This window comes from Silurus aristotelis (assembly GCF_946808225.1).
Source record: "Silurus aristotelis genome assembly, chromosome: 1".
NCBI lineage: Eukaryota > Metazoa > Chordata > Actinopteri > Siluriformes > Siluridae > Silurus > Silurus aristotelis.
The window spans coordinates 37,460,119-37,485,314 of NC_139574.1; the positions used below are offsets into that span (position 1 = coordinate 37,460,119).

Sequence of the window (25,196 nt, forward strand, 5' to 3'; positions counted from 1 at the left end):
AATGTGTTTTTTTAACGCACCTAAAGTTTTAAAAGTGCAGATGCAGTCAGTATACAAGCTGCCGGGATCGCCCTCGATAGACCTATGAAAAGAAAAACAAACACAGTCTGACATGAGTTACATTCCAACTAAATTTACAATAATTGTTTAAAACAGAACATAAATATTACATCCAAAAAAAAAAAAAAATATTTGATGAATCACAAAGCAAAACAATAATGCCAACTAGTTAAATGGTGCTAAGAAGAGCTATGCTAAAAAAACACTAAGCTCCTAAAATACTAGACATTTGCTGATAATTCAACATGATGATATATTTTCTGTGTTTTAGACCGGATGTTATGTAAAACACGTTATGTTGTACATCTAAGATCAGAAATAACCACAGGGTTAACAAGGCTAAGAAAATGCTATAACTATAACTCAATAATCACGTGTTTAGCATTAACGTTAGCCAAAACTGATTCACAGAAAGCAAAACGCAGACGGTGAAATGGAACTGACCAGCTGACAGAGGATTCTGTCTGGTCTTTAAGCCGTCCTCTAACGCAAATCAAGCACAGATTTATCCAAAAAGAAAGATTCATTCTCAATTTAGCATTTGTAATTAGCATTAGACGTATGACTGTATTCTTTGACTTAAATACTAAAGATTCTATTAACTCCATCCACAACACAACCGATTTAAATACAGTTTATTGTAATAACTACAACTTACACAAAAATCGTGTATTTTGAAACATTTCATTCAAATTTTACAAAGTGAACTGAACATGACCTTCAAATGAAGCACGTTAGCTGTCTGAGCTCATTGCAAAATATCACTACATTCCTTAAAATTAAAATTGTTACATTATACGTTAAGCATTTGTGTAATATATTTAGGTTATTTTCGATAATAAAACTACAAGAAAGTTTGCCTGAACCAGAGAACATCCAGCCCCTTCTAAAATGCAGTTGATGAGGGGAAACCCTGTGCAAAATGCTACGGAAACAGACTGCGCATGCGCAGTGACAGAAAGTGAAACGCTTTTCCCAACTTAATTGTTTTTTTTATTGGACAAAATAGTAGTAAACATTCAGTTAAATCTTTTTTATGAGTAAACTCAACACTGTGCTCAAACATTTGTTCACCTAACTTATAATTTCAAACTGAGTTAACAATTTGCAAGTTGGATTTTTTACAGTGCGGTGAAGACTGGGATTTTCTGTCTCTTACTCTTACTGGTAGAGCTTAAACAGGTGCTGAGTTTGGAGATTGCTTGAACCTCTTTTCTGGTTGATGGCTGGTGTGTGGAACCCACTTCTCCTCTGAAGATTCAACTAAATGGCTGTTGTAAGACAAGGAAAGAAAAAAATAGCATTTTATATCAAGTACATTCTTTTGTAGTAGTATAAAATCACGAAGGGGGCAAACACTTTTTCACACCACTGTGTATATTTATTTGCATGTTTGTCACACTTTAATGTTTCAGATCATCAAACTAATTTAAATATTAGTAAAATATAACACAAGTGAACACGACATGCAGATTTTAAATGAAGGTTTTTATTATTGAGGGGAAACAAAATCCAAAACTACATGGCCCTGTGTGAAAAAGTGCTTGCCCCCCTGTTAAAACTGTGCTAACTTTATCACACCTGAGTTCAATTTCTCTCACCACACAAAGGCCTGATTACTGCCACACCTGTTCACAATCAGAAAAAGGAGAAAGGAGACCTGGCAAAAATTGTCTACACGGCAGAGTTCCAAGACGAAAACAGCTGCTGAGCAAAAAGAACATAAAGGATCGTCTCAGTTTTGCCAGAAAATATCTTGATGATCCGCAAGACTTTTGGGAAAATACTGTGTTGACTGACGAGACAAAAGTTGAACTTTTTGGAAGGTGTGTGTCGCATTACACCTGGTGTAACAGTAACATAATACTAACAGTGAAATATGGTGGTGGTAGTTTGATGGTCTGGGGCTGTTTTGCTGCTTTAGGTCCTGGAAGACTTGCTGTGATAAATGTAATCATAAATTCTGCTGTTTACCAAAAAATCTGTTTGTGACCTCAAGTTGAAGTGAACTTGGGTTCTGCAGCAGGACAATGATCCAAAACACACCAGCAAGTCCACCTCTGAATGGCTGAGGAAAAACGAAAAAAGAAGACTTTGGAGTGGCCTAGTCAAAGTCCTGACCTGAATCCTATTGAGATGCTGTGACATGACCTTAAGAAGGCGGTTCATGCTCGAAATCCCTCCAATGTGGCTGAATTACAACAATTCTGCATAGATGAGTGGAGCAAAATCCCTCCACAGCGCTGTAACAGACTCATCGCAAGTTATCACAAACGCCTGAATGCAGTTGTTGCTGCTAAGGGCGGCCCATCCAGTTATAAGGTTTAGGGGCCAAACACTTTTTCACACAAGGCCATGTAGTTTTGGATTTAGTTTTCCCTTAATAATAAAAACCTCCATTTAAAAACGGCATGTTCACTCGTGTTATCGTTTACTAATATTGGTTGATGATCAGAAATATTAACGTGTGACAAACATACAAAAAAATACGAAATCAGAAAATCGCAATTGCTCAGCTGGAGGTCACTTTGAAACAAAACCAGCATGGAGCTCCAGGATTCTTTAAATCGGTGTGAGAAAGAGAAGAAATGTGCAGAGCATCAGAGAAATATGAGAGGAACCCAATGTTGAACCTCTCCATGTCCAATGATTCGAAATCAAAGAAAATTTTTCGAAATAATGAAATATTAAATCATTAAACATTTTTGTGTTTTGTTACTATAATAAATATAAAAGTAATCAAACCTGTTCAGGGGGTGTCCCAATACTTTTGCCGATATAGTGTAACACCTCATTTGTGCTGGAACAGTTTTCTCTTTACAGGATCTGTACCTCAGGTATGAGAAAATATGAATATAACACACTGATAACATACTTAACAGGCAAGACTTCAGGAAGTTTCCAGACTTTTCCCTCATAAAGGTAGACCTTTTGAGATCTCTAGATTTTCTTTAAGCAGCAAATCAGAAGCCTGAAAGACAGAAAAAGATTAAACCTTCAGATTCATGGCTACTGAAAGTTAAAAGGACACTGGTTGTCAGTTCGCAATCTTTAAAAGGACAATTGATCGTGTCATGACCGCCTTAAACGATTTCTGAGATGGTTTCAAAACTGTGGTATTTAAACTCGTACACCTTCACCACTCCACTGCTCTCCCTCTCATCCACACACGTCTACTGACTTTCATTCTCCTTCTCTCCAGAAGGCACCTCCACGTCTCCAGACTCTTCTCAACCTGCTCCCTACTCTCACCACGGATCACAATACTGTCGGCAAACATCATAGTCCACGGAGAGACAACTGTCTGAACTCGTCCGTCAACCTGTCCAAAACGGGAAAGGGTTTAGGGACGATCCTTAATGCAGTTCCACCTCCACCTTGAACTATTCTGTCGTTCCTACTGCACACTTCTCTGCCATCACACACGTGCTGCACCGCCCTCACATACTTCTCAGACACACCAGACTTCCTGATACAATACCACGACTCCTCTCTTGACCTTCTCTATATTCCTCCATCAACATTCTCAAAGCAAATAATGATAGAATTGAGAATTGAAAATGTCAGATGGGATCAATTGCCATTAGTCCTCGTGTAATAGTGTTTATTTAGTTAGATACCACAAGGTAAAGTATTTAACTGTAGACAAACCACACACTCTATATCTATTGTACAACACAGTGGCGTTGTAATGCACCCGCGCACGTGACACAATAACACATTTTGACGTCTATGTGAAGTCACAGTGCGCGCGTGCTTAAAAGCCGGAACACCGAGCAGTAGCTCGCAGACTAAACACGCAACCAACCGCGATTCATTTCAGAAGAAACACTCTAGCGGTAAATTTACAAGTTTATGTTCACGAACCTGATCTTTAGTTTCACCGATTTCATGAATGATCCTCGCTGGTCACGCGTTAGTCACATGTGCACTCACAACTTCCGGGAAGCACGCTCTAGCTAGCATGAAACATATTTAGCTTCAATAAACTCCATAAATCCCAACATTGTCGAAATATGTAACACCATTACTACATTACTCTTCACAAATACCTTTAAAGGCTTGTTAGATTTTTATCATGCCCAAACGAAACTTAATTCATGGAGAGATTTTCCATACAACCTGTGATGCTTCGTAGTGCCTTTCTGAATTCAGGGAAGAACAAATACACAGCACACAGAATGTGGCAAAATGTTCCTCTTCAGTTTATTGCAGGTGGCAGACACGTATTTATACACACAGGATGATACAGTCCACGCACACACACACGAACACGCACACACAAAAGGCTGAAGTGACCTAAACCTAAAGTGTTTCCTGTTTAGACAAGAGGACATACCAGCTGGAGATGTGTGAGTCCAGATAAGACTCTCTGTTTACCTTACAGACTAACATCTAAATATTCTATAGACACTGAACGGACAAAGGAATGTGTGTGAGATAGTGTGAAAACAGTTTTAACACTAACAATGGCCACTTTAAATCATTTATGATTTAGCATCACACACCAAAAACATAGGATGTTCATCCTGGGAACAGAACCTGTGACATAAACTGCAAATTAAAAGATAAAGAAAAACAACAACACTCGTAAACAAATTCTTAATCTTTTCCAAAAACTTTGTTCAGCAGTTGTTTCACGTTCTCCAAGACATAATGAGACCATTGTTTCTCAGTGCTTGTTCAGTATATCTATAATCAGTAATATAAGGTATACATAACAGTTTCTTCTCTGAATAATGTATTCAAAGAGAATAAAAAAATTCAGAGTCTAGTTACATCTATGCACATATAGTTATAGAATTTAGACCTAGAGCGGGTATCAGGGTAAGCTAAACTAAACAGTCAAGTGAGTTTGATCTTCACCCCGGAGGTGGCCCCCTTTCTACTAAAAAGAAAAGATCTTTCCGTGGGCTCTCAACTGTTTCAGCCCTAAAAACTCACTTAGGTAGGCTTCTTAGGCCAACAGACCAATTAGTGCACAGAATAAGTGGGTGCTGTTTTGATCCTGCTTGCGCTTATCTACTGTGGCTGATAATCAGTCAGAACTCCAGTTCTGGTTACAGCTAGAACAGTCACTGGACCCAGATACTTCGGTTCACCGACCTTGATGGGCTTCAGACTTCTTATCAGGACCTGTTGATTAGGCACAAAAGGGTGTGTGTGCTTATCTGTGGGCAGAGGAAGAGTTAGTAAAACATCAGCACTGATAGAATTAAATTTCTCAACCAGGGCAGAAACGTAGTCGTCCACCATCACTTCCAGGTTACCTAAGAAAGAAATGCCAGTGCGTCTCCTGACTCATGGGGTCATGAAAGGTTAGAACATAAAACTTTCCAAAGATTAGTTTTGTTAGAGATAGGGTTAGTTTTGGTAAAGATAGGGTTATTTTCATTTCTGTGAGTACTACCGGGAGAACAACAGTCCAATTTTGGCCTGTTTCAATGCAGGGTTTAGTAATACGTTCCTTAATGGTTCTGTTTGTTCTTTCTACCACTCCAGCTGACTGTGGGTGATAGGGAATATTAAAATAACAATCAATTGCTAAACCTTTAGCCAAAAGTTGTGTTACCTTCGAAGCAAAAGGTGTGCCGTTATCACTTTCAATCAAGTCAAGTCAAGTCAAGTCAAGTTTATTTGTATAGCGCTTTTCACAACAGACATTGTCTCAAAGCAGCTTTACAGAAAACAACAGTGAAGGTGAATGGTGTGCGTTTGTCCCTGATGAGCAAGCAAGATGATATGAGGAAGAAACCTTGAGAGGAACCAGACTCAAAGGGGAACCCATCCTCATATGGGTGACATCAAGAGTTTGGTCATAAATCTTTCAACAATACAGAACAATTTGTGATCATCATAGATCCAGCATCAGCTTCTCCATGCCAGGGCCTTTAAACACTCGGCATCTACTTCTCCATGATTATCCATAGGTCCATAATCTTCACGAGGTGGTATCACACTAGGAATACCAAACCTAGAGATGATCTCTTTTGTTAATATTTTGATAACAGTTTTAACATTCTCTTTCGCACATGCAAATGCTTCTGGCTACTTACTGAATCTGTCAACTTTAACCAACAGGTATGTCAAATTTCCTACAGGTGGCATATGTGTAAAATCTATGGCCACTTTGGCAGGGAGTTGAACAGCTTTTAATAAGTCGCCTATGAGATTAAAATGTGCTCTGGGCTTTCCATCAGCTGTTTTAAAGTCTCTTTGCTTCCATGTTTCAGCAAAATCATGCACAACACCATAAGCATACTTAGAATCAGTGTATAAAGTCACTACTTTACCTTCAGACAACTGACATGATCTTGTAAGTGCGACCAACTCTGCAGCTTATCCTGATGTGTATGGTAATGATTTAGCTTCAACTATTACATCAGGTAATCTTACAACCGCATATCCACATAAATACACACTAGAAGGTTCTGAACATGAACATCAACATATAAGCAATCCCCCTCTACCAGGGCCGTATCTAAAAGATCGGGCCTATAAGAGGTCTCACGTTCAATTTGTCTAAGGCAATCATGTGCATCATCAAAACCATCTAAGTCAATATCGTCTAGCAGATTACACAGCGCTACTACAGCTGAATGCGGCTGAAAAGAAGGCTTAATAGTTACGATTTCCGTTACCAAGAGTGTAGTTTCATAACCAGATCTACGCTGTGCTGTCAGATGTTGTGTAAAATAGCTGTTACCTGATTTGAGGTGTACAGTATCAAAGGATGTGACAGCACTGTTTTCTCAGCATCCCGGACCATCAGAGACGCAGCAGCCACTGCACGCAAGCACGAAGGCAACCCTTGTGCTATGTTGTCTAAAGATCCGGAAAGATACGCAACAGGGCAATATCTGTCACTGTGTTCCTGGGCTAGGATCCCCGCAGCCGTACCACCACATTCGTGCTCATAAAGGTGAAAAGGCTTAGCATAATTCGGAAGACCTAGAGCTGGAGCAGACTGTATAGCCTTCTTGAGGGCAGCGAAACTGTCAGTCATTTCATGAGTCCGCAGAATGAGATGTGATGGAGGAGCTCTGTGATCAATAGCACTACGCAAAACTTTATCATGCTGTGCGCAGTCAGGGATCCATGCTCGGCAGTAGTTCATCAGTCCCAAGAAGCTCTGCATCTGTTTCACAGTCAGAGGTCTTGAAAACCTAGTCACAAGCTGTACTCGGTCCTGTGACAAGGATGTCATCTGCGTATTGAAGAATGCAGGTTGTTTCCGGAAGGTGTATATCAGCCAAAGTTCAGTGCACTACAGCGGAGAATACGGCTGGCGAGTCAACAAAGCCTTAAGGAAGACGTGTCCAGGTGAATTGACGTCTACTATAGGTAAAAGCGAAAAGCGCCTGCGTTTTTGAGGCCAAAGGGACACTGAAAAAAGCAGAACAAAGATCAATCACAGTAAAAAATCTGTGAGTCGCTGGTATAGAGTTAACAATGGTAGCTACATCGGGCACCAAATGAGCTAACGGAATAACTAATTTATTAATCTCACGTAAATCTTATGTTAGCCTCCAGCATTTTTTATCTGCCTTCAAGACAGGATTAATCGGTGTGTTATACGGTGAATGTGTCTCGATCAAAACACCTTGTGACAATAAATTGTCAATAACGAGCAATGCCAACATTCTTTACTTTCGACAATGGATATTGTTTAACAAAAATCGGATGGTGTGTTTTCATGAGTGTATGATACGGTTTTACCTGGATTAAACCTGCCTCGTCTTTGTAAAAGGGGCCCATAATTTAGGGTTACTTCACCTAAATTTGGTTCATCAGGCACGACTTCTGTACTACCCTGAAATAAATCTTCCGGATGTGGCTGTGGCTCAGTTAAGAGCATGAGGACAGAAGGAAAAGACAGTGAGACATTGGTTTAAAAAAACAGAATTTCCATTCCCATTTTATGCATCATATCTCTTCCTAAAAGGTTTAAAGGCGAGTTTGGAATTATTGTAAAGCTATGATAAAAATTTGTACCAGTCGGTGTCATCATAGGCAAAAGGTGAGTTACAGGACATGAAATTGGAACTCTATCAATTCCCTAATAGATGTACTTCCCCCTTTTCCTAGGACCTCCTCCTTGAGTTTTGTGCTGAGGCTGGAATGCACCACTTCCTGTTGCAGTGCAAAGTATAAAGAGTTAACTTAACCTGAAGCATAGCAGAAACCTCTAGCAGCATCTAAATCTCTAGAAAAAAAGTATTCAGATGTGACACAATTTCACTCCATAATGCCAAATGGTCTTACCCAGCCATTAGGGGGGCACAAGCCAGTGTACTCTTAGTGCCGGTCCCAAGCCCGGGTAAATGGGGAGGGTTGCGTTAGGAAGGGCATCCAGCGTAAAACATGTACCAAATCAAATATGCGGATCACAAATGAGAATTTCATACCGGATCGGTCGAGGCCCGGGTTAACAACGACCGCCACAGGTATTGTTAGCCGACAGGGTACCGGTGGAAATTGGGCTACTGTTGGCCGAAGGAGGAGAAGGAGAGGAGGAAGGCGTCTACAGAGACGGCAGGAAAAGGAGCAGTGTAGGAGAGTAGAGGTTCGGGTTGGTACTTTAAATGTTGGTACTATGACGGGTAAAGGGAGAGAGATAGCTGATATGATGGAGAGGAGAAAGGTAGATGTGTTGTGTGTTCAGGAGACCAAGTGGAAAGGGAGTAAGGCCAGGAACATTGGAGGTGGGTTTAAACTGTTTTATCATGGTGTGGATGGGAAGAGAAATGGTGTAGGGGTGATTCTGAAAGAAGCATACAGTAAGAGTGTAGTGGAGGTGAAGAGAGTTTCTGATAGGGTGATGATCGTGAAGGTGGAAGTTGAAGGGATGATGATAAATGTCATCAGTGCCTATGCTCCACAAGTTGGCTGTGAGATGGAGGAGAAAGAAAGATTCTGGTGTGAATTAGATGAAGTGGTAGATGGTGTACCTAGGAAAGAACGATTGGTGATTGGGGCAGACTTTAATGGGCATGTAGGTGAAGGGAACAGAGGTGATGAGGAGGTGATGGGTAGGTATGGTTTTAAGGAAAGGAATGTGGAAGGGCAGCTGGTGGTAGATTTTGCTAAAAGGATGGAAATGGCAGTGGTGAACACGTATTTTAAGAAGAAGGAGGATCATAGGGTGACGTATAAGAGTGGAGGAAGGTGCACACAGGTGAATTATCTTCTGTGTAGGAGATGCAACCTGAAGGAGATTGTAAGGTGTTGGCAGGGGACAGTGTAGCTAGACAGCATCGGATGGTGGTCTGTAGGATGGTTTTGGAGGCGAAGAAGAAGAGGAGGAAAGTAAGGTTTGAAAGAAGAATAAGATGGTGGAAACTGAAGGAGGAAGAGTGTAGTGTGAGGTTCAGGGAAGAGGTCAGACAGGGGCTTGGTGGTGGTGAAGAGGTGCCAGATGATTGGGCAACTACTGCAGGAGTGATGAGGGAGGCAGCTAGAAAAGTACTTGGTGTGACATCTGGAAATAGAAAGCAAGACAAGGAGACGTGGTGGTGGAATAAGGAAGTGCAGGAGAGCATTAGGGGAAAGAGATTGGCAAAACAGAAGTGGGATCGACAGAGTGATGAGAAGAGTAGGCAGGAGTACAAGGAGATGCGGCAGCAGGTTAAAAGGGATGTGGCGAAAGCCAAGGAAAAGGCATATGAGGAGCTGTATAAGAGGTTGGACACTAAGGAAGGAGAAAAGGAATTATACCGATTGGCCAGGCAGAGGGACCGAGCTGGGAAGGATGTACTGCAAGTTAGAGCAATAAAGGATGGAGAGGGAAATGTGTTGACTAGTGAGGAGAGTGTGTTGAGAAGATGGAGGGAGTATTTTGAGCAGCTGATGAATGAGGAAAATCAGAGAGAGAGAAGGTTGGAGGATGTGGAGTTGGTGAAGCAGGATGTAGATAGGATTAGTAAGGAGGAAGTGAGAGCAGCGATTAAGAGGATGAAGAATGGAAAGTCGGTTGGACCAGATGACATACCGGTAGAAGTGTTTAGATGTTTAGGAGAGATGGCAGTGGAGTTTTTAACCAGATTGTTTAACAGGATTCTGGAAGGGGAGAGGATGCCTGAGGAATGGAGAAGGAGTGTGCTGGTACCGATCTTTAAGCATAAGGGAGATGTGCAGACCTGCAGTAACTACAGGGGAATTAAGTTGATCAGTCACACCATGAAGTTATGGGAAAGAGTAGTGGAAGCCATGCTGAGAGAAGAGGTGACCATCTGTGAGCAACAGTATGGTTTCATGCCGAGGAAGAGCACCACAGATGCCTTATTTGCTTTGAGGATGTTGATGGAGAAGTATAGAGAAGGACAGAAGGAGCTGCATTGTGTATTTGTGGATTTAGAGAAAGCGTACGACAGGGTGCCGAGAGAGGAGTTGTGGTATTGTATGAGGAAGTCAGGTGTGTCAGAGAAGTATGTGAGGGTGGTGCAGGACATGTATGAGGACAGTGTGACGGCAGTAAAGTGTGCAGTAGGTACGACAGACTGGTTCAGGGTGAAGGTTGGACTGCATCAAGGATCGGCCCTGAGCCCTTTCCTGTTTGCAGTGGTGATGGACAGGTTGATGGACGAGGTCAGACAGGAGTCTCCCTGGACTATGATGTTTGCAGATGATATTGTGATTTGTGGTGAGAGAGCTGAAGATGTTGAGGTTTTCGTTGGGAGTGACGAGGATGGACAAGATTAGAAATGAGTTTATTAGAGGGACAGCACATGTAGGATGTTTTGGTGACAAGGTGAGGGAGGCGAGATTGAGATGGTTTGGACATGTGCAGAGGAGGGACATGAATTATATTGGTAGAAAAATGCTGAAGATGGAGCCACCAGGTAGGAGGAAAAGAGGAAGGCCAAGGAGGAGGTTCATGGATGTGGTGAGGGAAGACATGCAGGTAGTTGGTGTAAAAGAGGCAGATATAGAGGACAGGGTGGTATGGAGACGGATGATCCGCTGTGGCGACCCCTAATGGGAGCAGCCGAAAGAAGAAGAAGAATGCCAAATGGTCTAAATAAGGATTAGTCCAAAAACCAGCACAATTCCTATACACAAAATCTTTGGGATTTTCTTCCGGCAGTAAGCGAGAAATGTTATGACCCATCTTCTTTACACCTAACAAAGAACAGACACACAACACTTAATACACAGACAATACACACAATACAGCTGCGCAGGCACCAGGGAGATCACAGTCTTCAAACAAAAAGGTAATCCAGTCTCTCCAATTGGATCACAAATGTTGTAAGTTAGGAGAAAAAAATAGACTTTAAAGCCAAAACAAGATTGAAGTCTTTTGAAAAATTTTTAAGTCTTTTCAAAATGTCAGTTTTTCTTTAGTTCCTTTTTTCATATAAAAATTATCGTGGATTCTTTTGGATACTTCATACAATATCGCCTATATTAGACAGACCGTAAAAAACGTCTTCTAATCTTGCATCTTACATCTAAGGTGAGGAAAACCATGTCGCGACAAAATCATCCCACCAAAGGAAATTATCATTAATTAAACAATTAATGCATAACCAAGACACAACACACATGCAGCCCTATTTGCTGGCAAACGGGACAATCCCCGCAAACAAGGGAATACATTAAATTCTCACTCATGCGTGATCTCCCTCTGGATATTGTCGGAAAGTATCTCGCTTCTGACACCAAAACTGTTAGATTTTTATCATGCCCAAACGAAACTTAATTCATGGAGAGATTTTCCATACTCCGTGATGCTCCGTAGTGCCTTTCTGAATTCAGGGAAGAAGAAATACACAGCACACAGAATGTGGCAAAATGTTCCTCTTCAGTTTATTGCAGTTGGCAGACATGTATTTATACACACAGGATGATACAGTCCACGCACACACACACGAACACGCACACACAAAAGGCTGACCTAAAGTGTTCTCTTTCATCATCTCGTGTTCGAGATCCACCTATGGGAAGGGCATCCGTACCTGACCTCTGCAGAAGCATCCAATTGCACCAAGTCTGGCTTGACAGACAGGAGCGCGTGCCAATGGCAGGTAAGGCAACGGCCCTTACCCGAGTGCATAAGGCACCTGCACGCGCTACCTCTCCTCAGTTAACATTCGCTTCTCGCGACTTCTGCAATTTTTTCCTCACAGCTTCCTGGTTTTCTGGACTGCACTTTTTTTTCGTCTTCAGGAGGACATATCGTCTGATCAGCCTCCGCCGGACGTGCCCGTCCTCAGCCAGGTTAGCTTCGCGAGCCGCCCACGCTTGCATTCCTTTTTTTTTTTTTTTCTTTTTCTTTATGGCGCTTTCTAAAGCGGCACCGGCTACTCCGGTGGACAACCTATCGCGGAAAGCTATTGACCTCCCGGAGAACTGTAGCCATTGCCTGGCGCTCCTAAAAAAGCTCCTGCGTCGCAGACTCAAAATGGCCGCTTCGCAGTGTGTCGATTTTGAGCTCTCCGACTCGGAGGGGGAAAAAGGCGACGCCGCTGCGCACCCGGGGGCCTCCCGCGGTGCGATTTCCTCTGACTGGGCCGACTTGTGTCCTTCCCCGTTCGAGGATTTACTACCGGTCGACAACCGTCTCCCCGAAGGACCGACAAGTTCCGGGGATGAGATCGAGGCGGACCTTCTTGATGGCTCGGATGACGAGGACACCATCCCGTCCTCAGTGGCCCCTCAGGCTCCCCCCGCCCCATCTCAATCGGTTTTGCTGGAGCTTTGTGAACGCGCTGCCGCGCGGCTCGGCATCGAATGGCCGGCTCTCCTGAATGCTTCGAGTCAGGGGAGGGACGTATATGATGGCAAGCTTCTGGGACCTCCTTCCGGCCCGAGAAAGCAGCTGCTTCCCGTCCTCCCTGCATGTGCTAAACACAAGAGATATTGCTGGGGAGATCCGCTCGACCTGAAACACGGTCTTGCTGGGTTGAAAGTTAAGGATATGGCGAGTCTCGGCATGGGCGATCCCCCGGTTATCGAGCCTTCCATCGCCAGACACCTCAACCCATCTCAGGGCGGGCTGCTCGCCCCACTCAAGCCCGTCCTCCCGGGTAAAATGGATCGCTTCTCCGCATCGATTCATCAGGCATCGTACAAAGCCTCAGCTCTCGCTATACGAGCTCTTAATGTCTCCTCGCTGTTGGCCGCGTATCAGGCCGAACTCCTGATCGATTTGGGTCAACAACTGGAGAAAGGGTCACCATCGCCCGATCTCTGGAAGGAGGTCGTCTCGGTCAATGACCTTGTTCTCCGTAATGCCCGTCAGGCTGTCCAAGCGAGCAGGCGTTCTATGGCTTTATCGGTGGTCGGAGAACGTGCACTGTGGCTCAATCTTTCCGTTCTCCCTGATAGTGAGAAACGTCGCATCGCAGGAGCGCCGATTGAACCTGGCCAAGCTCTTTTTGGCCCGGCTGTGGCCCTGATGCAACAACGATGCGATGATAAAAAGAAGGAGGACGAGACGTTCAAATTGTGTCTTCCTATGAAGCAGGCGCAGCATCAGACACCATCTGTGCGGCCATCTAACACTTCTGCTGCGGGACGCCATCCCCACTACACTGGCAGAAATTACAGACCTCGCAGGAAACCACCGGCTCAGCAGAGCGGGCCACCTCCCCCGCCTGCTAAGCCCTGAGGTAAGATGTCCTTCGCTGCAGCCGCGGCGAGGAAACCCCCCAACCCCGCCCCTTCGGGTCCTAAACGAAGACGGCCGACCTGATGCTCGGCCACAGGGGGTTTTCGTTCCGCGTTCATGGGCGACCAGCCCTCCGGACACTTGTTCTTCCCTCCATGTTCGCCCGTCCAAAAGACGGAGGTTCTCCCTCAGCGAGGTCAGCCCCCCCTCGCCGGCGAGGGTCACTTTCTGTTCCGCACAGGCTTCACTGTTCCCCGTGTCGTCCAGAGTGCGTTTCCCAGTTCCAGTGGGGAAAGATGTGAGATTAAGTGCAGAAGCAGTGTCACCAAACACTCCCCTTCACTCTCCTCTCACAAATTTAATAAAGGCTACGGCCCCAGTTTTTCACAAAAAAACACAAAAAATACAAAAAATATCAATAACTCTGAACGAGAACTTCGGAGCGGTTGTTCTCCATGCCGGATCAAACGACACCAGGCTGCGGCAAACGGAGATCTTAAAGAGGGACTTCAGGATCCTGGTGGAGACGGTACGCAGCACATCACCCACAATGAGGATTATAGTGTCAGGACCTCTTCCCACTTACCAGCGAGGGGCTGAGAAGTTTAGTAGACTTTTAGCACTAAATGAATGGTTACAGTCATGGTGTCGAGAACATAAACTTCTCTTTGTTAATAACTGGAACTGTTTCTGGGAGCGTCCTAGGTTCTTCCGCCCTGATGGCCTGCACCCCAGCAGAGTTGGAGCAGCAGTGCTATCAGATAACATCTCTAGGATACTACACACCATCTGACTGGTAAGACATCAAGAAATCTTCAACTATAAGAACACGCATACTACAGACCAAATAGTTACAAGTTCACACAGAGCCCAGTTTATAGAAACCATATCTATTCCTCGGGTAGTAAAACCAAGAATTACATACACAAGATCCAGAAATAATCTTATTGCAGTTAAAACTGAAAAATGCCAGATAAACAAACACAACAAAGTTCTAAAGTTCGGTCTTTTAAACATTAGATCACTTGCACCCAAAGCACTGATTGTAAATGAGATGATCACAGAGAATAATCTCGATGCACTCTGTCTCACTGAGACCTGGATTAAACCAGGTGATTATATGGGTCTAAACGAGTCGACACCGTCAGGATATGTTTATAAGCATGAGCCCCGTCAGACTGGTCGTGGGGGGGGTGTAGGAACCATTTATAGTGCTTCTCTTAATGTTAGTCAGAGATTAGGATTCAGCTTTAAATCATTTGAAGTGCTCGTTCTTAAAATTGCACTTTCAGACATGCACAGAAAACTCGCTCTGGTCACCGTGTACAGACCCCCAGGGCCCTACGCTGATTTTCTTCATGAGTTTGCTTGTTTTCTCTCAGATCTCTTGATCAGCTTTGATAAAGTGCTGCTTGTAGGAGATTTTAATATTCATGTAGATGATGAAAACGATGCCCTAGGATTATCATTTGTCGATTTACTAAACTCTTTTGGAGTTAAACAAAACGTCACCAGACCAACCCACCGTTTTAACCACACACTAGACTTAATAATATCCCACGGAGCAGACGTCACTGATATAGATATTTTACCCCAGAGTGATGACATCACAGACCATTATCTCCTACTGTACACACTACCGGTAGAGCAGATTAACCGTGTTTCACCACGGTATCGACTTGGTAGGACTATTATTCCAACCACTAAGGACAGATTCATAAATAACCTGCCTGATTTATCTCAGTTTCACATTAAACCCATAACTGCTGATCATCTTGATGAGATGGCGAACAACATAGACCTTATCCTCACTAGCACTTTAGACACTGTTGCCCCCATCCGGTTAAAAAAGGTTCGAGAACAAGCACCTGCACCTTGGTATAATAGTCATACGCATGCCCTAAAGAGAACAACACGTAATCTGGAGAGAAAATGGAGGAAAACTAAATTGGAGGTATTTAGAATTGCGTATAAAGACAGTATGCTTAGCTACAGACAGGCGCTAAAAGCTGCTAGAGCTAAACACCTGAGCAAACTCATAGAAAATAACAAAAACAACCCCAGGTTCCTTTTCAGTACAGTCGCTAAATTAACAACAAATCAGGGATCTGAAAAATGTGTTCCATCACAGTTTAGTAGTGAAGACTTTATGAATTTCTTCACTGAAAAAATAGATAACATTCGAAAAACAATTGTGGCAGTTCAACCTCTGACAGCATCTCCCGACACAATCGTACTTACAACCCCACAACTACACTGTTTTACATGTATAGGACAGGAAGAGCTGTATGATGCTATTATGAAAGCTAAATCAACAACATGTCAGTTAGATCCAATTCCCACTAAACTACTGAAGGAAGTGTTATATACAGCTGGTGAGCCTCTTTTAAATATTATTAACTCCTCACTATCGTTAGGTCATGTCCCTAAATCCCTCAAGTTAGCAGTTATTAAGCCCCTCATTAAAAAACCTAATCTGGATCCAAGCACGCTATCGAATTACAGACCAATTTCAAATCTCCCATTTATGTCTAAGATTTTAGAAAAGATTGTCGCTGCCCAGCTATGTAACCACTTGCAGGAGAACAATATCTTTGAAGAGTTTCAGTCAGGTTTTAGGCCCCATCATAGCACAGAAACTGCTCTAGTTAAAATCACTAACGACCTGTTTTTAGCTTCAGACCAAGGCTACATCTCCCTATTAGTTTTACTAGATCTTAGTGCTGCGTTCGACACTATAGATCATGATCTTCTCCTTGATCGCTTACAGAATTACATCGGTATTCAGGGACAGGCATTAAGCTGGTTTAAATCCTACCTGTCCAATCGTTACCATTTCGTAGATTTAAATGGAGAGCTATCCAGGATAATGCTAGTAAATTATGGCGTGCCACAAGGGTCAGTTCTGGGACCCCTGCTTTTCACAATATACATGCTTCCATTAGGAAATATTATTAGAAGGCATGGAATTAGCTTCCATTGTTATGCTGATGATACCCAGCTATATATTTCATCCAAACCAGGCGATACAGCTCAATTAGCTCGCATAACTGAGTGTGTTGAAGAAATAAGAGATTGGATGACCCATAACTTTCTGCTATTAAATTCTGATAAAACGGAGATTTTGCTCATCGGCCCAAAAAATAGTACACAGAAGCTCCAGCATCTCAGCCTGCATTTAGACGGTTGTTCTGTAACTACTAGTTCAACGGTAAAAGACCTGGGAGTTATTTTAGACAGCAACTTATCTTTTAAAAATCACATCAATCAAGTTACAAAAACAGCCTTCTTTCACCTTAGAAATATTTCTAAGCTAAGAAATATGTTATCTATATCTGATGCAGAGAAGCTCGTCCATGCGTTTATGACCTCTAGAATAGACTACTGTAATGCATTACTAGGTGGATGTCCTGCATCATTAATAAACAAGCTTCAGTTAGTTCAGAATGCCGCAGCAAGAGTTCTTACTAGGTCAAGAAAATACGATCATATAACCCCAATCTTATCGTCCCTACATTGGCTTCCTATTAAGTTTCGAATAGACTACAAACTACTGCTACTCACTTATAAAGCACTAAATGGTTTGGCTCCCATGTATCTATCCAGTCTCTTAACACGCTACAATCCGTCACGCTCCCTGAGATCTCAAAACTCTGGGCTTCTAGTAGTTCCTAGAATAGCAAAGTCCACTAAAGGCGGTAGAGCATTTTCACATTTAGCTCCTAAACTCTGGAATAGTCTTCCTGACAGTGTTCGGGGTTCAGATACACTCTCCCAGTTTAAGTGCAGATTAAAAACATATCTTTTTAGCAAAGCCTACACATAACACACATCACACACATCACATCATAACCTTGTGCTCCAGAACATCTGATCACATGCACATTATCAACTTGTGCTGTTAATATCATGAACAGCAGCTACGCTAATTCCTCTCCACTGCTTCTCTTTCTCTCCCCATCCCGAGGCATCCTGAGGTTTGGCCAGCTCCAGTCACGTCCCACCTCGTGAAGATTATGGACCTATGGATGATCATGGAGAAGTAGATGCCGAGTGTTTAAAGGCCCTGGCATGGAGAAGCTGATGCTGGATCTATGATGATCATAAATTGTTCTGTATTGTTGAAAGATTTATGACCAAACTTTTGATGTCACCCATATGAGGATGGGTTCCCCTTTGAGTCTGGTTCCTCTCAAGGTTTCTTCCTCATATCATCTAAGGGAGTTTTTCCTTGCCACTGTCGCCACGGCTTGCTCATCAGGGACAAACGCACACCATTCACCTTCACTGTTGTTTTCTGTAAAGCTGCTTTGAGACAATGTCTGTTGTGAAAAGCGCTATACAAATAAACTTGACTTGACTTGACTTGACATGCTGCCCGTCTGCCCGGTCTACTTATGTTAATTATTATGCTTTGTGACGTGCGGTGCACCACCCGTTTGGCCGTCCTCTGGCTTACAGGGCCTCGCTATGAGTGTATTGGGCAACCGGGGAGTTGTCTATATCTCCCATAGGTGGATCTCGAACACGAGATGATGAAAGAGAACAATAGGTTACTTTCGTAACCCCGGTTCTCTGAAACATCGAGTGGAGAGATCCACGAATATGCTCACTGAGGAGAGGTAGCGCGTGCAGGTGCCTTATGCACTCGGGTAAGGGGCGTTGCCTTACCTGCCATTGGCACGCGCTCCTGTCTGTCAAGCCAGACTTGGTGCAATTGGATGCTTCTGCAGAGGTCAGGTACGGATGCCCTTCCCATAGGTGGATCTCTCCACTCAATGTTTCAGAGAACCGGGGTTACGAAAGTAACCTATTGTTTCCTGTTTAGACAAGAGGACATACCAGCTGGAGATGTGTGAGTCCAGATAAGACTCTCTGTTTTACTGTTTCATTTTTTTTTTGCAAATCCTTTTTATAGTAAACATCGTACACAACGAATGAAGGAAGGGGTAGCACAGTGGTTAAAATGGTCGGAAGTCTAATCAGAAGGCCGTGAGTTCAAATTTCGCATCGATGGGCCCTTGAGCGAGGCCCTCAACTTCTCAATTGTTTAAATGAGATAATTGTCACCCTAGATAAGGTATTCTGTAATTGTATGCTACACATATATAACCTAGGGAATTGTTTGTTTACTTCATTTTTTCCTTTTTTTAATCCAAATGCTTATAATGAAACTAATATCTAATAATGTGTTCAGAATAATAATAATAATAATTACAATTTTAGTAACAGTGTAACACTAACTATAACAATTATTTTGTGTCATTTTTAATGGAGAAAAAATTGCAGCTTTAATATAATAATATATTTGTCAGGCTGCAGACGCGGAAGCCGATATAGTCCGATCATTGTCCTTTTATTTCAACAACCGTACAACACAAAAACACTCATAAGCCGTTGAAAACAACAAACAAAGACATCCGCTCGATACGTTGTCCGCTATGAGTTCGAATGTCCCAAGCATAATCCATAAAGCCTTCGGCAATGAGTAATCCATTGAAGTGGAATTCGCATATACAGCCGGCGGTCGAGCAGCCACGCGATTGTCCAGCTTGACAATATAACGACCGACAGCCTGTGACTCAAGAACGTGAGTTTATGTAGTCTGATCCTTCATGAGCCACAGCTGTCGGTAATCTTGGGAAGCAGCGTGACTGCTATCGAGGGGGGCGTGGCAGGGTGAATCCCTGACAGCTACAGACGGGGGCGTGGCAGGGTGAATCCCTGACAGCTACAGAGGGGGGCGTGGCAGGGTGGATCTCTGACAGCTACAGACGGGGGCGTGGCAGGGTGAATCCCTGACAGCTACAGAGGGGGGCGTGGCAGGGTGAATCCCTGACATTACCCCCCCCTCCAGGGGCAACACCTGACGCCCCAAAACCCACCTATGCCAGGCGGGCCAGGGCACTCCGAGGAAGGCCTCCTTAGACGCCTGGGAGCAACGGAGGCCTGGTGAGCATCCTCTGCGGAGAGCCGGCATGGAACAACACCTTGCAGGAGGATCCGGAATGGAGCCACGCCCTCGGTGCTGACGGGAGGCTGAGTAAAGCCCCTGGCGGGGATTGAAGCCGGAGCGATCTCCATGGCGGGGAACCGGAACTGGACGCCAACCATGACAAAGACCGGGGAGTGGAGGACGTCCCGGGCGGAGACCAGGAACGTCGTACCACCCTCTAAAGGACCTTGAGGACCGACGTCGCCATCAGAGGGACCTGGAGGACCGATGTCGCCGTCAGAGGGACCTGGAGGACCGACGTCGCCGTCAGAGGGACCTGGAGGACCGACGTCGCCATGCGGGGATCCTGTGGGCGATCCGTCGTCCTGAAGAGGACCTGGGGGCGAAACGTCGCCTTCTGTGGAGCCCGGGGGCGAAACGTCGCCTTCTGTGGAGCCCGGGGGCGAAACGTCGCCTTCTGTGGAGCCTGGGGGCGAAACGTCGTCTTATGTGGAGCCCGGGGGCGAAACGTCGCCTTCTGTGGAGCCCGGGGGCGAAACGTCGCCTTCTGTGGAGCCCGGGGGCGAAACGTCGCCTTCTGCGGGCGCTGGAGACGAGCCGTCGCCTTCTGCGGGACTGTGGGGTGAGCCGTCGCCTTCTGCGGGCGCTGGAGACGAGCCGTCGCCTTCTGCGGGCGCTGGAGACGAGCCGTCGCCTTCTGCGGGACTGTGGGGTGAGCCGTCGCCGTCGGTGGAACCCGGGGGCAGCGGTTCAACTTCCCTTTCGCAGTCCTGGAGCCGGGGTGAGTGCACAGGGAAACCCCTGGGCGTAGGGGCGCTCCTTGGGACCCTTAGGAGCAGATCGGAGCCTACTGAGCAGCCTGGAAATGAGGTGAAGCCTGCCTGGAGATCCACGAGCGGAGAAGGGCTCGCCTGGAGGTCCACGACATCAGTGGAGCTCTCTTTGGGACACTGAAGCGGAGACGAGCTCGTGGGGTCGCTCGGAGGCGGAGACGAGCTCTCGGGAGGAGCCTGGAGCGGAGACGAGCTCTCTTGAGGAGCCAGGAGCTGGGCGGAGCGCTCTTGAGGGACCTGGAGCTGGGCGGAGCTCTCTGGAGGGACCTGGAGCTGGGCGGAGCTCTCTGGAGGGACCTGGAGCTGGGCGGAGCTCTCTTGGAGGTCCTGGGGCAGAGCCGAGCTTTCCGTGGGCGAGATGTCACCTTGGAAGGGGCTCTGGGATGTGACGTCGTCTGGAGAGGGACTCAGAGGAGTCACTTCGCCTTCTGTGACCGGAGGTGTTGGCGCGGCGCTCTCGTGACGACTCTGTGGCGGCGCGGCGCTCTCGTGACGACTCTGTGGCGGCGCGGCGCGCTCGTGACGACTCTGTGGCGGCGCGGCGCTCTCGTGACGACTCTGTGGCGGCGCGACGCTCTCGTGAAGACTCTGTGGCGGCGCGGCGCTCTCGTGAAGACTCTGTGGCGGCGCGGCGCTCTCGTGAAGACTCTGTGGCGGCGCGGCGCTCTCGTGAAGACTCTGTGGCGGCGCGGCGCTCTCGTGAAGACTCTGTGGCGGGAAAGCACGCTCCTGGAGACACTGTGGCGGCATGACACGCCCACGGGAACCTCGGAACAGAGCGGCACGCCTGTAGAAGCTCTGTGACGGCATGGTGTGCTCGCCGACGCTCGGAGATGGTGTGGTGCGTCCACGAGAACCCCGGAACACAGCAGCACGCTGGTAGAGACCCTGAGATGAAGCAGCCCTCTCATCAAAACATTGGGGCTGAGCTGCAGGCTCATGGGAGATCCGGCACGGAGCCGTGTGCTCTTGAGAACCTTGGAATGGAGCACCTTCCTCCTCAAGGGGATTGTAGTGGAGATCCACCACCTCTATCCCCAACCTCCCCAGAAGCAGCCCGCTGAATTCGGCGAGTGAGCCGAATTTGCCCCCTTTGGCGCTCCATAGTGAGCTGGCTTTGGCAAGAACTTCTTCAGACAGGAGGGAAATACAGAGGGCAATCTTGGCTCGTTCGTAAGGAAACCGGGAAATGTTAACAGCCACATACTCGCCGATGCCTTGCAGAAATCCGCCCAATTCGTCTTTTTTCCGAGCCGTAACGAGCCGGTAATCCCCTCGCGCTCTCTGAGGGGCGTGGCGCAGCCGCGCTCTCATGATCCGGCTTCTGTGGATCTGAACCGCGAGAAGCGGCACTGAGCTTCCGGAGGAAATCCGAAGCCGGGTTCAGCTGCCGATCCGTTGCGGTCGGAATCGCGGAATGGCGAATCCGCGTTCGGTATAGGTCGGTCGTTCTGTCAGGCTGCAGACGCGGAAGCCGATATAGTCCGATCATTGTCCTTTTATTTCAACAACCGTACAACACAAAAACACTCATAAGCCGTTGAAAACAACAAACAAAGACATCCGCTCGATACGTTGTCCGCTATGAGTTTGAATGTCCCAAGCATAATCCATAAAGCCTTCGGCAATGAGTAATCCAAGTCGGAAGTGGAATTCGCATATACAGCCGGCGGTCGAGCAGCCACGCGATTGTCCAGCTTGACAATATAACGACCGACAGCCTGTGACTCAAGAACGTGAGTTTATGTAGTCTGATCCTTCATGAGCCACAGCTGTCGGTAATCTTGGGAAGCAGCGTGACTGCTATCGAGGGGGGCGTGGCAGGGTGAATCCCTGACAGCTACAGACGGGGGCGTGGCAGGGTGAATCCCTGACAGCTACAGAGGGGGGCGTGGCAGGGTGGATCTCTGACAGCTACAGACGGGGGCGTGGCAGGGTGAATCCCTGACAGCTACAGAGGGGGGCGTGGCAGGGTGAATCCCTGACAATATTCTATTTAAATTCTTTTCTTCTTTCCTACAGAAATGCCAGTGTTGAAAAACAGCTTTTGGAACTTAAAGGTGTGTAAAGTTTTGATATGTCTGCCTTCAGTGTGTAAGAAAGTACAAGTTCATTATTACTGTATGATTCAGTTGTATTTAATGAGCATATAATGTGATAATGTGATCTGAGCACCTTTTCATTTCATTTTGTAAATTATTTTACAGAAGTGAACACCAGACAAAATCTGGAAATCCGAGGCCTGAAGTACACAATCAGTAGCTCCGAGAAAAGCATCTGCTTAATCGAGGTACTTTCTTTTGATTACAAATGCAGACGTCATTGAATTGTGACTAAATAAAACTAAATATTATTTTTGTTTTTGATCCTCAACAGGAAAAACTCTTCAAAAAGGGAAATGAGTTGAACAAAGGTAACACTGAAATCTCTCTGAGTTTCTGTAGATGTTGATGTAGAAGGTATTTGCTTTGACTGTAATAAATTGTTTGTCATTACAGAGAAAAAGTGCTCCTCCACGCAGACTGAGAACGAGCAGGAAGCTGACAAAGGTATTTAGATGTGACATGTTATAAACTATTTTCTAGAGGAGATACAGATTTATATAAACATGTGCTAAACCTATTTGTACATTTCCCTCAAATGATCAGATGATCAGATTGAAAGTTATATTCATTATGCAGAAATCAAACACACAGCTTTGTTTTATTGTTTATTTTATTGTACATGTTTTATTTTTTATTCATACAGACCCAAAGCTCACAGCAAAGAGAACTGGATCAGACATGTCACCACCCAGAAAAGCTCGAAAGCCTCGACTTGATGCTGCTTCACCTGATCCTACAAACACAACACACACAACACAATCTCTCATCTCCAGTGCATTAGAAACACTACAAAAGTCCTGTTCTGATGTTTTACCTACAGACAGGATTCATGCACTTCTCACAGGAACAAGTGAACTTCCTGTTCTGAGAGATGAAGAGAAACACGTCATTTCCGAGTTTTGTGTAAAGGTCAGTTCTTATCTTCTGTTTTATTTAGTGTGCATGCGATTTAAACACTTTATTCTTTAGCTGTGGATTTATATTTTCACATTTTTTAAAGTCGTTCCATAATTCACTGGTCCTGGCAAATTCTGACTCTAGGTTTTGGTTTATACAATATCTAGTAGTTTTCCTAAACCCGGTCTAGTTGTATATATCAAATAATTATTTTCTTCCGTCTCATTTAGTCCTTAGCAGAGACGTTTCTGTCTGTGATTTTGGAGAAGATCAAGCTGGAGACAGAGGGTTTATGGGACATGATCTCCTGCAGTCTCTTTGTAGGGTTTATGTAGGCGTGTGTCAACAGAGAGGAGACTCTCACAAAGCACATGCTCTCGCCTACAGACTCCTTAAAGAAGGTGAGATTATACTGATATTTCATTACTTATCTACTAAAAATTATCCGGACACTTATACAGAGAAGTCAATTGTGTGATCTAACAAATCTTTAATGTGATCTAACAACAAACAAAAAACTAATCTACAAAACCTGCAATTTCATATGGGTGTGTTGACTTTATCTATCCAATGTATTTCTTTTTATACAGTGTATTTACGTCCTATTGTTTTGTTGCTTTGCAGACTTTCTTGAAGCCCCTAAAGTGATTATGGTCATGATCACAGCATGGCCAAGTATTTTGTCTCATGAAAGTTCTTTATGCCGAACAATTCACATAGTGAGCAACCTGAAAGCAAAGGGAAAGATATTTTACTTGCTCAGCAACTCTCTGCGCTGGGATGAGGTAAGTTGTTGATCTTTAGTGTTCCTCTCAGTGTCAATGTTTATTACTGTCAGGCCAGAACTGTTATTAAGCATCTTTTTTCAACTGGACTTTTCATGTATTTTACTGCTTTCTTAATCTACTTTTAATTTCCAAGTATCAGTGTAATCTAGTGGGACAAATTCCTTATACATTTATATTGAACTACGCTGTCACTCAAACAGTGTTTTATTGCACTGGGTATTAAATAATGATGTATTTTCTGCCAGGAGACTCCGGGAAACATCTACACTATGATCACCAGCACCCTGAAGTCTTTTCTGGAAGACAGCAGTCTGAGGTTCCTGGAGAACAGCTGGTATGGTTATGATATCTGCCCTGCTACCTGGAACTACATCTTCAGCCTGGATCTTCTGTGTGCACAAATGGGCTGGACTTGGACCATTACCAATATTATACTGTACTGAATGCAAAACATCTTCAACGTATTTAATTCTCAGCTTTTTAATATTCGAATCTGAATGATCAGTGAATGATCAGATATAACATCAGTGCTGAGAGGATTTCAGCTGCAAAGTTAATATTTAGGTGGCATTTTTATATCTTATCTTTAATACAATAAGATCTCACAGGGAAAATTTGGTAATTGTTGATATGGTGATGTTTCTGTGAGGAAATGTTGATTGTGCATTTATAAATGAAGTTTCCAGGATCAGTGTTCAGACAGTCAGAGAGAATTCTGTAACTTTAGCTGTAAGTATTTCACCATGAGAGGGTCTTTTTTCAGGAAGTAGTAGCTTAGCAGTGGTGAAGGCTCTGGATTACTGTTTGGAAGGTCGGTGGTTCAAGCCCCAGAATCACCAAGTTTCACTTTTAGGCCCTTGAGCAAGACCCTTAACTCTCTGTGCTCCAGGGGTGCTGTAGTCATGGCTGACCAAGTGCTCTGCCCCCGGCTTTCTATCATCA

The 25,196-nt window shown here is 44.8% G+C and overlaps 3 protein-coding genes and 1 long non-coding RNA gene across 6 annotated transcripts in view; 3 read left to right on the plus strand and 1 right to left on the minus strand.

The window, feature by feature from the left end:
• The window catches only part of LOC310724284 (uncharacterized protein), a 699,798-nt gene that overhangs the window by 276,737 nt on the left and 397,865 nt on the right, over positions 1-25,196 (plus strand). The window lies entirely within an intron of this gene.
• The window catches only part of LOC310725561, a 174,882-nt gene that overhangs the window by 115,341 nt on the left and 34,345 nt on the right, over positions 1-25,196 (minus strand). Inside the window, exon 2 of the long non-coding RNA XR_014533424.1 lies at positions 4,366-4,523. This is a non-coding gene — a long non-coding RNA (uncharacterized lncRNA). The remainder of the gene's footprint in view (positions 1-4,365; positions 4,524-25,196) is intronic.
• On the plus strand, positions 18,281-23,580 carry LOC310733879 (uncharacterized protein; the record flags this gene model as incomplete). Its single annotated transcript, XM_083555365.1, has 7 exons — positions 18,281-18,297; positions 22,487-22,524; positions 22,672-22,754; positions 22,841-22,877; positions 22,963-23,013; positions 23,213-23,478; positions 23,539-23,580. The coding sequence occupies 7 exons, from the start codon at positions 18,281-18,283 to the stop codon at positions 23,578-23,580; spliced, it is 534 nt and encodes a 177-aa protein (XP_083411491.1).
• On the plus strand, positions 23,565-24,697 carry LOC310733885 (little elongation complex subunit 1-like; the record flags this gene model as incomplete). The annotated part of the gene is made up of 3 exons (XM_083555377.1): positions 23,565-23,867; positions 24,091-24,251; positions 24,500-24,697. The coding sequence occupies exons 1-3, from the start codon at positions 23,759-23,761 to the stop codon at positions 24,695-24,697; spliced, it is 468 nt and encodes a 155-aa protein (XP_083411503.1). The 5' UTR covers positions 23,565-23,758.